This window comes from Chinchilla lanigera, unplaced genomic scaffold, assembly GCF_000276665.1.
Source record: "Chinchilla lanigera isolate Chin_1 unplaced genomic scaffold, ChiLan1.0 scaffold00008, whole genome shotgun sequence".
NCBI lineage: Eukaryota > Metazoa > Chordata > Mammalia > Rodentia > Chinchillidae > Chinchilla > Chinchilla lanigera.
Window position 1 is genome coordinate 35,954,373 of NW_004955409.1, and position 12,417 is coordinate 35,966,789.

A 12,417-nucleotide genomic window follows, 5' to 3' on the forward strand; every position below is an offset into this window, starting at 1 on the left:
TTTGATCATTAAGCAGTTCTTATGGGCCTAGATTTGTTACTGAGACAGCAGGATGTGATCAACCCTGTGTTTGCCTCATCTGTGTGTGCCTACTTGCCCTTCTGCTTCTGCCAGGAGTTGAAGCAGCACAAGGCACCCATCAGAAGCCAAGAAAATTCAGTACCTGACCTTGGACTTCGCAGCCTCCAGATCTGTGAACCAAATAAGCCTCTTTTCTTTATAAATAAAGCAGTCTTGGTTGTTCCGTTATAGCAAACACAACAGATACAGTACAGAAAACAGACTAAGACAAAGGGTGGGGAATCCCATATTCAGCTCTACTATCCTCTAGGCCACAGACTAACCTCATATTCTCTACTCAGACTCCAAAGTCCTAGGTTTCTAGTTAGTTAATGTGTCAGTTTACTTTTTGGTTGGTATTATTTTATCTCACTAGTTTCAAGGGGATGCTCTTGGAGAATTAATCTTTGTTTTCTTAGGACTTTACTAATGACCTTAAAATATATATTTGTAATATTTTATACAGCATTCAGGTGCTCTGCCATGGGAGGCTTTTGACAATATCAGGTCTACCATGTTATTAGAAGATATAGAGAGCCCTTTCTGGTCCTCATCACAGTCCAGGAAGTTTATATTTGTAATTCCATGAAAAGTTATAGGAATTCTAGGGAGTTAATGCCAGTCTAACACTTCCAGTGCAACCCATGGAGAGAATAAAGACACTAAGGCATATTTGTAGTTATGAGGAGCCAAGGGGTCCTAAGTTCAGACACGACGAAGCTACACAGAAAAAAGGCCTCCGCCCAGGGCCGAATGTGAGTTTTATTAATTCATGAAGAAAGGAGTGGCTTGAGGATAAGTGACTGTGAGAGTGGTGGGAAGTAGGTGAATGCTGTGAGCTGGGCTAGGTAGGAGGCCTGAAATCACCTCTGCAATATGCAGAGAGAAGGACGTACAGAAAGAATAATCTGCATAACACAATTGAGATAGTATCTAATGTTTTGGGATCGGTGCTTCAGCTGTAATGTGTAATCTTTAAAGCCCCAGGAAGTCATAGCCTCTATCTTGAGGTTTGACCCCAGCTGACAGCGTGGAGCATTGGCTCTTCATCCCACCTCATCCAGGCTCACACAAGGGAACAACGGGGGTCCAGGGAAACACTGCCTGCCGTCTTCAAAGACTACCAGCAGCACCTCAGCTGGACCCATATGCATTGCTTAAAGCCAACTGAGGGGATAAGGAAAAGTCCTAGCCAGCTCTGTGCATATCAATACATGGAAAGAGGGTCAGGTTCTGTCAAAATGGAGACAATTGCTCCTCCTTCAAGGAGAGTCGCCCAGGTGGTCCTTCCCAGTTCCCCCTTCTTTGCTTTGAAGAAGCTGGAGCAGAGTCAGTCATGGCTGTATGGTCTCTAGTTGGCACAGGGTTGAGAATCCTCTGCGACATACTTTAATGAGAAGGATTATAAATGAGAGAATGAGCACACCAATTCCAACATAAAAACAAAAGTGAGCCTTGAGATGTGCAAGTAGATTCAACTCTTCTATAACATCCGCAAACTTATCCCAGTCTCTAATTTAGTATCAAATGTGGCTGTCTGTTGTGACACTGACAGCATTTTTCCCTGTAGAGCGTCTATATCCATAGTACTAGTTTGATGGATAGCTCCTTGTAGATGCTTTTCGGTCATTCCCCAAAGATGTAGACTTTTGTTATATGGTAACAGGGTGATACAGAAGTGAGTCATATTATAGTGACACTTTAAACTTTGTCATAATTGCGTACATTCAACTTGATCTCTCATCCAAAGGACGGAAGTTTCTAAAATGCTCACTTGCAACTTTATTTCAACTTCTCTCTGAATTTTCCAGCTGTCATTAGCAGTTCTTGTCCAGTTGTCTACAAGTGAGCAGTTAGTACTGAATGAGCTAGCACCACAGAGCCAGTAGCTGCACTGGCTATCAAAAGCACTATGGAGGACATCCTCACTATAATTAATCAAAGCATCTTCTTGGTCCAATTGCTAAATCTTTTAATTAAGGCCTCTGCCACAGGTGAATGATACCACAGCTCTGTTAGATTGACTGGAAGCCAAACTCCAGACATCCTGCCCATGATCACTACTGTGGAGTCCTTAAAAGGATGCTCAGGCATGGTACAATGGGTTAGGTAACAATTAGAACATGAGAACATATTTTGTTGCTACTCTGTCTCACCTATTAACAGAACATGAGGATCACGAACACATATGTTTACTTTTATATATCTACGTCCTTGTAATACTACTTTGACTCTTCTGGTCCTCGTCATGGCCCAGGAAGTTTACATTTGTGATCCCATGAGAAGTTATTGGAATTCTAGTGAGTTAATTCCAATCTACCACTTCCAGTGCAATCTATGTCAAGAATAAAGACACTAAGGCACGTTTGTAGTTACGAGGAGCCAAGGGATCCTAAGTTCAGCCACGATGATGGCTACCCAGAACAAAGGCCTCCACCCAGGGCCAAACCTGGGTGGAGTTTTAATAATTCATGAAGTTTTAATAATTCATGAAGAAAGGAGTAGTTTGAGAATGAGTGACTGTGACAGTGGTGGGAAGTAGGTGAATGCTGTGAGCTGGGCTAGGTAGGAGAGAGGAGTATCTGCAGAAAGAATAATCTGCACAACACAGTTGAGATAGTATCTAATGTTTTGAGGTCATTGCTTCAACTGTAATGTATAATCTTTCAAGCCCCAGGAAGTCATATCCTCTATCTTAAGGCTGGATCCCAGCCCACAGCATGAAACATTGGCTCTACATCCTGCCTCGACCTGGCTCACACAAGGAAACAATGGGGTGGTCTGGGGAAATACTGCTTGCTGTCTTCGGAGACTACCAGCAGCACATCAGCTGGACCGATACACATTGTTTAAATTGAAGGGATAAGGAAAATCCTAGCCAGCTCTGCACCATCAGTACATGGAACTAGGGCCAGGTTCAGTCAAAATGGAGACAACTGCTCCTCCTTCAAGGAGAGTCGCCCAAGTGATCCTCCACAAGCAGAGATTTTTAAACAAACAAGAAGTGTAATTGTGTGGTACATACTATTTGTGATCTGCCTTTTTCACTTGGTAAACGCCTTTATATTAATAAGTGTAGGTCTACAGCATCATTTAACAGCTATATTGTATTTTATTGTGTAATTTATATATTCTGCTCTCTAGGGTTCCTTGGGTGGGGTGCATGTGTATGCACATATATAGTGCTGGGGCTTGAACCACTCAGGGTCTTTGTACTGAGTTTTACCCCCAGCCCCATTTAAATTTTTTTTTTTTTTTTAGACAAAATCTTGCTAAGTTGCCCAGGCTGGGCTCCAACTTGCAATCCTTCTGCCTCAGCTTCCCAGATGCTTCCCAATGCTTATCATTATAACTAAGCTTTACATGCATTATGATCTTCCCTATTTAACTGTTTATAAAAGTAATGTGTTCCTCAGTGTCCCTAAGGCCCCAACCTGCTTGAGAACTACCCATGTGGGGGCTCAACCCCGTGGGCCATTGGTCCAGGCTGGCAATGGGCAAGTCAGCATCAGCATGTTTTTAAGCCCTCCAAGTGGCTATACAGGTTGTGACTGAAATATACAGTGAAAGTTTAAAAGTTTATCACAGTAAAAGATGTTGCCATGAATCCCTCAAAATGCTCCCCCTGGCTTCAGTTACACTTGTCCAATCATTCTTGCCACTTCCTGAAGCAGTTCTGGAAGTCTTGTCTATCTTGCAAGGTGAGATAAAATATATATATGGTGAATGCTGCTTCTGGGGGCTATCCAGTGGAAAAGCAGGCTGATAAAAACATTAAAAACATAAAAACATTGGCGGACAGGTGTGGTGGTACGTGCCTATAATCCCAGTACTCAGGAGGCTGAGGCAGAAGGATTGCCTCAAGTTCAAGGCTGGGTTACATAGTGAGTTCAAGACCAGCCTGAACTACACATAATGAGACCATGTCTCAAAAAAAAAAAAAAAAAAAAAAAAAAAAGAGAAAGAAAGGAAAATTACATTTGTCCCCTATCCACCTTATTGACTGGATCTGGCAGTGCACTTCTGGTTCTTCCCCCAAAGTCAAAAGGACCATGAAAGGGAAGCACTTGAATCAATTCAGGACATGGAGGCAGCCATAACACAACTAAAGACACTTACAAAAGAGAACCTCCAGAACTACTTCAGAAACTGGTGGGAACAATGCCATGGGTATATCTGAAGCAGTGGCATGGTGAATATTCTGAGGCATATTGGTGGCAATGTGTCTTTTACTGTGATTAATTTTTTAAAAAATTAAACATTCAACCAGTGTGGACAGTGAGCTTCTCCACTTCTCCACTTCTCCCCTCCCTTCTTGTCCTCCCCTGATTCCCTCCCTCCCCCTCCCTCCTCAGCCTTTCTCTAACCTCTCAGTCTCCCTTTTTGTTTCCTGTCCCAGCTGCAGGTACATTTGCAGCTGCTCATCTCTCCAGCCACGCACAGCCCATGCCTGACTTGGCCTTCAGTAGCATCAAGCTTTATGGGTATTTCTTAATCAGTTCTTGCAAAGATGGTAACCTACGTTACACCAGGGAAATACTACAGGAGATTGCATTGGAACATTTGGGGGTCACAAAGTACTATTTGGGGTACAACATTGAATAAGGAAGCAGCTCCAGGGTACATACTATTTTTTTTTTTTTTTTTTTTTTTTTTTTTTTTTTTGGTTTTTCTCCGGTACCGGGAACCGAACTCACGACCTTGCGCTTGCCAGGCAGCCCTTTTGCCGCTGAGCTAAATCCCCAGCCCCCAGGGTACATACTATTTATGATCTGCCCATGATCACTACTGTGGAGTCCTTAAAAGGATGCTCAGGCATGGTACAATGCAGATTTCACAGCCAGAGCGGGGTGAGTTGATGACCCTGCCATATGAACATATTGTCAGGATCGTGCATTTCATACAAGGTAATAATTACTTGTTAACTGGAGGACAGGATAAACTGTTATGAATATATGATCTAAACAAACCTGAAGCAGAACCTAAGGAAATCAGTGATCATATTTGTGGCATTTAAAAGGCTGATGCAGTGAAGGTAAACAGATTCTCTCAGCTGGTGATGAAACTGTTTGCTGTTGGGATCATGCTGCCATGATGGAAGTGAAATCTAAATTGTAATATGTTCTTCAGGAATGTGGAGTATATTTCTGAGGAGAGATCCTGGTTATTACTATGACCTATTGCTTTTCATAGTGCAGTAAGTTTGGGCCTAGTGAAACCCTTTGAAGCACCTGCAGCCATCAATTCTGCATCTCTTTGTCCTGAGAAAGAATTTCTCACTGTAGGAGGTGAAATTTTAAAATTTATAATAAGTATGGTTAAAGCGGTGGAGAATTAGAATCCTACAAAGGACACTTTGGTTCCATTCCTTGTGTGAGATTTGCTCCTGTGCAGAACTTGGTGCCAGGGGTTCTGAAGGCGGAATTTTGACTGCGGCAAACTGTGGTAGGAAAAACCTGTGGCCTTTGGAAATGTGTGATTCCTAAAGAAGGTAATGATAAATTGCCAAGCCAAAGACCAGCTTTCCAGAGAGAACCGAACAGTAACTAGAAGGAATTGTTTCAGAAAATTCAGATTCCATCTATTCTTCAGCTCCTGAAGTGAAAGTATGCTTGGGCCACAGATAGTACAGAATTTATGGACTAAGGGAACAACCCACCTTCTGAGGCCCCTTCTGTCCCTCTCAGACAGAAGTTTTCTTTCTCCCAATAAATTCTTCCTATTCTTAAAAAAAAAAGAATTTATGGACTACTGGAGCAAGCGGAGAAAAGCATCAGCCTTCCAGACTTCCTACTTAACACTAAACACAGCCAAGAACAGTGTGGAATTCAGCTTCACCTTGGGGCTGGAACAACTAACTTGGTATTTGTTACCTGTGAGTGAAAACTCAGAACACCAGAGGCGGGCAGGGAAGCTGGGTTCTGCTTAAGATGACAGCCTGTTGTCTTTTTAATGAATACATGCAAGCCAACATCCACTTTTTGCCATTACAATTAAATTTCTGGTAGCTTCTTTTTTTTGCTGTTATGGAGAAGAAAAATATATTTGCTTATTTTTCTGACATTTCTCCTCAAGCAGAATGCCCTCCCCTTTTTCTTTTGCTTTAGTTGTAAAGAAGAGGAACTATATGACAAAGTGACTGGTTTCTTTCATTGTAAACGGCTTCTGTACATTGCTTCTAAATATTTACTGGTCACTTAACATGCAGTGGCTTTTTAGAAGACTACAGTCTAAGATGCCTAAGTAGCTCCAGAACAGCACGGGCTGACCTGAGCAAAATCCATGGTGCAGATATCTGCAGTTTGCACCCTGGGCTCACTTTATTTAGCTCCCTTGGCCTCCAGCCACGGTCATGCCTTGGGGAGATAAACATGAAGCCTTTCATGTACCCTAAATTCTTAAGGCTCCCCATGCTCTTGAGTTCTCCAAGGCCCTCATCCAGAGCATAGGCTTGACAGGAACACGAATTAATCAGCGTATTTGCATGGAGAAGCTATCGTGGGGGAGTCGGCAGGAAGCTTAGAGATATGTCTCGCTGGCCCAACACACCTGGCCTGAACACAGTGCCCTGGGACAGGATCTTGGCCCTTCCAGCTCTGGGAACTCCTGCTTATAGAGTGCACAGATCCCTACCAATGCCAGGCACTTGCCTTAGCAAGAGCAGCGATCAGACCCTGGGCAGGAAGAGAGACAGGGAGCCTTCACTGCACTGATGAATGTTTCCTTCTCCCGGCCACCTGCATCACCAGTGGAATGGTACAGGCCTGAAGGCTCTATGAACATAGAATAACTTGATGATTCAGAGCCAGGCTCTGTGTCACTTCCATATGTACCTTACCATATGGGTAACGTACTGAAGCTATCAGGACCTCAGCTTCCTCATTTATGAAAACATAACAAAAGCAGCACCTTTACCCTTAGGGTTGATGTAAAATGAAATAAGCTCACTGGGCACATGGTAAGCTTTACAGGAGTGATAGTGTGATCTTAGGGCAGCTGTGGGAGCGCTGAGTCCCAGGACCAAAAAACCCTCCTAGCCAGAGGACCGTAAAACCTCCCTCCCCCAGTCCTGGCAGGACTTGGAGCTGAGCATTAGTTAGAGCCGGAAGAGACAATAGGCTGTAGGAGGAGTTGATTGTGGGTTCCTGGAAGGTGAATACTCCTTCCGGAGCACTCGAAATGCCCAGCTACAGTTAGACTAGCTGTGCCCACAGCATGTGCACAGGAAACACCACCCAGAGGAGAAAATCCTTAGACTGCCTTCTGCCCCGCCCAGGGTGGGTGGGGTGACTGTAGGAGCGCCTATGGGGAAAGAAATGTGTCAGCCACTCTTTGTAGGGGATATGACCTAGGAAGGGAAATCTGTGCCTTGAACTGGAGTGACCCCCTCTACAGATCCTGTTCCCTCTCACAGGCGAGAAAAGCCCAGCTCCAGAAGTCACCGCATCTGTGTGGCTCACAGAAGTCTCTTGCAGCTGCCAGCCTGATGTCTCAAAAGCTGTGGTGAGTCGGAGGTGGGTGAGGGCACCCGCAGACACTCAGAGAAGCCTTTGCACTCCTGCCATGGCCAGGGACCCAGTGGAGGTGCCAGAAGCTGGAGACTGAGACAGCAGAAGTCACCAGCCCGGGGCGAGGGGCAGTGGGGTCTGGCTAGCTGGCCAGAGGACAAAACCCCTCTCTCAGGATCATGGGTGCCCCTGCCTCCCTGGTATCCTCGGAGGACTTGAAGAACCCAGAGTTTGTGGGTGAAGGCGGGTTCGGCACAGTGTTCCGGGCACAACATGAGAAGTGGAACTGCGATGTGGCTGTCAAGGTCGTAAATTCGTGAGTGTGCCCGCAGCGGGGGCCCGGGTTTAGCCAAGTGGGTGGAGCTGCTGTGCTATCTGCCTGAATGGGGAAGGGAGAGATCTTCCAGGAAACGGGCACGAGGCAACTCTCTCTTTAGAGAGGCGCTGTCCAGGGAGGTGAAAACCATGGCAAGTCTGAATAACCAGTACGTGTTGAGACTGCTGGGAGTGACGAGGAACCTGCAGTGGGACAGCGTGTCTGGGCCAGCTCTGGTGACACAGTTCATGGAGAACGGCTCCCTGTCGGGGCTGCTGCAGAGGGACTGTCCTCGGCCCTGGCTGCTCATCTGCCGCCTCCTGAAGGAAGTGGTGCTTGGGATGAGTTATCTGCACAGTTTGAACCCAGTGCTACTGCACCGGGACCTCAAGCCCTCCAATGTCCTGCTGGACACAAACCTGCATGCCAAGGTCAGCCCACCCACACCCAGCCCACCCTTGGGAGAAGCCTCCCACCCCCTTCCCCCACCCTCTGGGCTGCCCCAGCCCCACCCACTGGCCACAGGTCCTGTGGCAGCCCTGGCTGTTGAATATCCTCTGCCATGGCCAGCTTAGCCCAGGAGAGTCAGACCTGTCAGGAAGCTGCTCAGTCACTCCATGACCCAGACCCATCTACAGGACCTGCATCTCCCACCCCAGCCCCTACTGATCCTACCTTTCTTCATTCCCCTTATAAAACAAGCCCTGCACCTTCAGCAAGAAGGGAGGGAGGATTCTAGAGGCTGTCTGGCCCACTTCATTCAATTCTTCCTCCTTCCTTCCCTTTGCAGTTGGCAGATTTTGGCCTCTCCACATTTCAGGGACGGTCACAGTCAGGAACAGGGTTTGAGTCCCAGGAGCTGGGAGGCACCCTGGCTTACTTGGCCCCAGAATTGTTAGCTGATATAAACAAGAAGGCCTCCAAGGCCAGTGATGTCTACAGGTAAGGTGCCTGCCCCAAACACACACACATCCTAGATTTCTACGCCTCTCTGGAGGCCCTTTAAGGAAATGGTATATGGGAAAGGAATCTTGCCAGTGGCTGGCCAGGTATCCGCCTGTATCTCCTGCAGCTTCGGGATCCTCATGTGGGCACTGTTAGCAGGGAGAGAACCTGAGGGTAAGACTAAGCAGACTGTGGGGTCCTTAACCCAGGGGGTCTCTCCTGAAAGCCTTGAGCCCTCCATTTGCATCTTAGCTACTCAGAGGGACAAGTACCCCTCATACCCTGAGTGCCTTTTCTATCATCTTCCCACCCCACCCCAGTTGTGGCGCAGGTATCACTGGTCCATGAAACAGTAGTGGAGAAGCAGGTCCGGCCCCCGCTGACCGAGCTGCCTCCACCCAGCCCTCAGACTCCGGGCTTGGAAGAACTGAAGACGCTGATGCAGTGCAGCTGGAGCCATAAGCCCAGTGAGAGGCCCCTCTTCCCAGGTGAGCCACTCACTTCACCAGCAGCTGGAGTAGGCTTGGGTCTGTGAGCAGGGGCCTTTTCCCAAGAAAAGACATTCGGCTCACTTGCAACCCAATCTGCTCTCTCTCAGAATGCCAGGAAACAACCGAAAAGGTCTATTCAGGGGCACATGGCAATATGGATGCTGCCATCTCTGAGGTGAGTGACCAACTCCATCTTCCACCCAGGATCTGCCCAGAGATGGCACACGTGGCTCCCTTGGCCACCCAGGGTCTCCCTACTGAGCACGGTTGTGTCTGCCTTCACCTTTCTCCTTGCCCTCCCCAGCCCACCCTGAGTTAGCAGGTACACTCACTCTGACTCTTCCAACTCATGCCCCACAAGCTCCTCCTGTCTCTGCAGGTGACAACATTTCTGTCTCAGCACAGGAGCCGCAATAGGAGGTTGTCTGCCCCACAGCCAAGCCAAGAAGGGAAAGAAGTGGATGGGGGAGCCACCGGAAGCCAGTCCTCATGGACTGATTCCACACTTTCTGAGAGTCTGACCCGCCTGGAGCTGAAACATTCCCCCACCCCAGTTCCTAAAGAATACACAGGCCTGACTGAGGGGAGCAGGGCACAGGAAGAGCAGGTTCCGCACGCCAGGAGAGCAGGGGCCTCTTCATATTCAATGGGCCAAAATCTCCAGACTCCAGAGACCTCACCTTTCACAAGCCAGGCAGGCAGGCCCATTTTGACTGGAACTCCAAGTCCTGGCCCCCAAGGGGATCAGGTGAGACCCCGGCATCCTAAGGGATGATCTAGGACTCCTGGAAACTCTGTCCCTTTACCAGGAAAAGCTTGGGGCTGATGGCTGAAGTATGTATGCAGAGGGGAACTAGGCTCCAGCACAGGAGGCCTGACTGCTGTGTTGTTTGCAGGAAGCTAAGGGACACGACACCAACTCGTCCTCTAGGGCTCCAGAGCCAAATCCACCAACAGGTACCCATTCCCCACCCGCTCCTTTCCCCTACTAGATTTCCCGTCAGCTCCTTCCTTAATGCCTATATATTGGCCCAGGGTATTTGGAGGCTGGGGAGAAACATGATTTTCTCTCTTCCTAAATGAAGAAGCTGGCATCCACTGGGAGAGGATGCTGCTGAGGTCTTATACCAAAGCTTGGATTTGTCCTCGGGTGCTCTCACTATCCCCAGCGCCAGATCTGTGAGCCCCTCAGTTCTGTTGTTGCCATGGCAGTCCAAAGTGTCTCCCAGTTAAACCTCAAATATCAGCTGCTGCTTTTGCCGAGCTGTAAGGCCAGCTGTGGTGAGGCAGCCTGAAGGGTGAGGCACAGGGCACTCCACGGGCAGGCAAGTTCCCTCCTTGCATTTCACCGTGTGAACACGAGGTGTCGCTGCCCTCCTCCCCAGTGGGCCCGCTAACCTCCTCTAAACCCTCTCACCTCACCATTCTTTTCCTTAAAGTGGCCGGTATGTGGATCCACAACAGTTGTGTGCAATTCGGAAACAACAACTACATGACAATGCACGAAGCTCCCTCGACCTCAGTACCCTTTAGCATGGGTAAACGGGGGCAACACCCCCAGAAGTAGTTCTGAAAGAAGGCCTGCCGGAACCTGGAGCCTGGAGTGGGCCACTGTCCGTATAAAGTGAGAAGTGAAGCGCCTCCTAGGCCGCCTGTAGGGTTGGGGACAGCCCGCGGCCCCCCTGCAGCCCTCTGCTTTCTTCAAGTGTGGTCCCTCCTGTGCCCACACTGACCTTGTGATCGGCGCCGCGCTCCTGTCAAGTCAATAAACGCGTTTGAACGTCAGCCAAAGGCGATGAGCGAGTCTGAGGCCGGGAGGGGTCTTGTGATGTGGGTGGGGGCCAGGAGCTAAGGGCCAGGGAGGAAGCACCGCAGTTTGGCCAGGGCAGGACGGGGACACTGGGGGCTGGGAGGGCAGTCTTGTATCGCACAGGGCAGAGCCCAGCGGGTAGCAGGAAGGATCCCGCAGGCCTGGCTCCCCCAGCCCTGGGGCTAGCCCTTCCTCTAGAGCTCACTCCCAACCCCACCTTAGGCCTAGACTCGGGATAGAGCTCGAGCCCCACAGCCTGCCTTTGCTTCTGGACCTGGGGACTCTGAATCAGGCCCCTAGGGAGTGAGAGGGGTGGCTCTGTGGGAACCTGCAGATGCCAGCCTTTCTCCTGCCCTACAGGAAGTCCCCAGCTTTCCAGGGTCACCCCCCCTTATTGCTGCCTCCCCCACCACACAGAGTCACACACTCTCATCCTGCTTTCCAGGTGTTGGAGGCCCCCTCTTTTTTTTCTGGTACTGGAAACTGAACCCAGAGCCTTAGCCGTGAGCTATATCCCCAGCCTTTTATTCTGAGATAGTCTCACTAGACTAAGCTGCCCAGGCTGGACTCAATCCTGAGATCCTCCTGCCTCATCCTCCCAGAACTCTGGGATTACAGTGGTGAGCCATTTTGAGACTCAGGTGGTGCTGGGGAATGGAAAGTTGTGACCCCACGCAGCTACTCAAAGAATACCGCCCGCCTTGGAGCTGGGGGCGGCGGGAGCACGGACGGCTCAGACTCTGCGGGAGCTGCTGCCCCGGAGGCCGAGAATGGAGAGGAACGAGGGACCCTAGCCTGCCCTAGGTCCAGCCCCGCCTGGCACCCGGGCCTGCGCTCTTCCCTGAGTTCCCGCCAGGCACACCCCTGTCCTCCCGTCTCCCCACGCCTTAACGTTCTACCCACACTTGACACACTCCCTTAGGACCACCCTTCACGTCTCTCGCAGGGCCCGCCACTCCCTTCCCTTGCAGGGACCAGGGAGGGAAAGCGGTGATGAGAAGATAAGATGGGGGGGTAGGGGGAGGCCAGGGGAGTGCTCGGCACGGGAAGGGGCCGGGCTGTCCGGTCGGGGAAGTGGGAGGGGGCCGTGGCGCCGGAGGGAAGCGCCTGTCGCCCGGGGATCTGGGCCACTAGCGCTCCAGGAGCGAGCGCGCCGGGCCACCCGCGCTCCAGGCTGCGTGGCGCGCACCAAGTTGGGGAAAGGACGGGCCCGCGCCCCTTCGCGCCACCCCAAGTCCTGGCATCTCCGCCTGCGTCCGGGCGCGCGGGAGGGGGCGGCCTGGCTCG

The 12,417-nt window shown here is 49.7% G+C and overlaps 2 protein-coding genes and 1 pseudogene across 7 annotated transcripts in view; all 3 read left to right on the top strand.

Moving 5' to 3' along the window:
- Positions 1–4,226: 4,226 nt before the first annotated feature.
- Positions 4,227–5,687, top strand: LOC102018166 (annotated as a pseudogene).
- Positions 5,688–7,231: 1,544 nt separating this feature from the next.
- On the top strand, positions 7,232–11,105 carry Ripk3 (receptor-interacting serine-threonine kinase 3). Of its 6 annotated transcripts, XM_005377007.2 has the most exons (11): positions 7,232–7,337; positions 7,475–7,563; positions 7,744–7,884; positions 8,006–8,315; positions 8,675–8,826; positions 8,957–9,003; positions 9,150–9,317; positions 9,428–9,495; positions 9,700–10,068; positions 10,217–10,277; positions 10,760–11,105. In XM_005377007.2, the coding sequence occupies exons 2-11, from the start codon at positions 7,547–7,549 to the stop codon at positions 10,885–10,887; spliced, it is 1,461 nt and encodes a 486-aa protein (XP_005377064.1). In that variant the 5' UTR covers positions 7,232–7,337; positions 7,475–7,546; the 3' UTR covers positions 10,888–11,105. The 6 variants fall into 6 exon arrangements, with proteins under 6 accessions (XP_005377064.1, XP_013365850.1, XP_013365848.1 ...); XM_013510394.1 differs by lacking the exon at positions 7,232–7,337 and having other exon boundaries at positions 7,358–7,563; positions 9,721–10,068; XM_013510393.1 differs by lacking the exon at positions 7,232–7,337 and having other exon boundaries at positions 7,359–7,563.
- A 1,051-nt stretch (positions 11,106–12,156) lies between these two features.
- Adcy4 (adenylate cyclase 4) overlaps positions 12,157–12,417 on the top strand; it is a gene marked incomplete in the record, with an annotated part of 16,311 nt that continues 16,050 nt past the window's right edge. The window contains 1 exon segment of the mRNA XM_005377013.2: positions 12,157–12,417.

Bases quoted from the DNA above. Each gene is read 5' to 3' on its own strand.
- Ripk3 (XM_005377007.2), top strand. The intron at 8,827-8,956 runs GTAAGGTGCCTG...TATCTCCTGCAG, and splicing joins AAGGCCAGTGATGTCTACAG to CTTCGGGATCCTCATGTGGG. The intron at 9,496-9,699 runs GTGAGTGACCAA...CTGTCTCTGCAG, and splicing joins TGGATGCTGCCATCTCTGAG to GTGACAACATTTCTGTCTCA.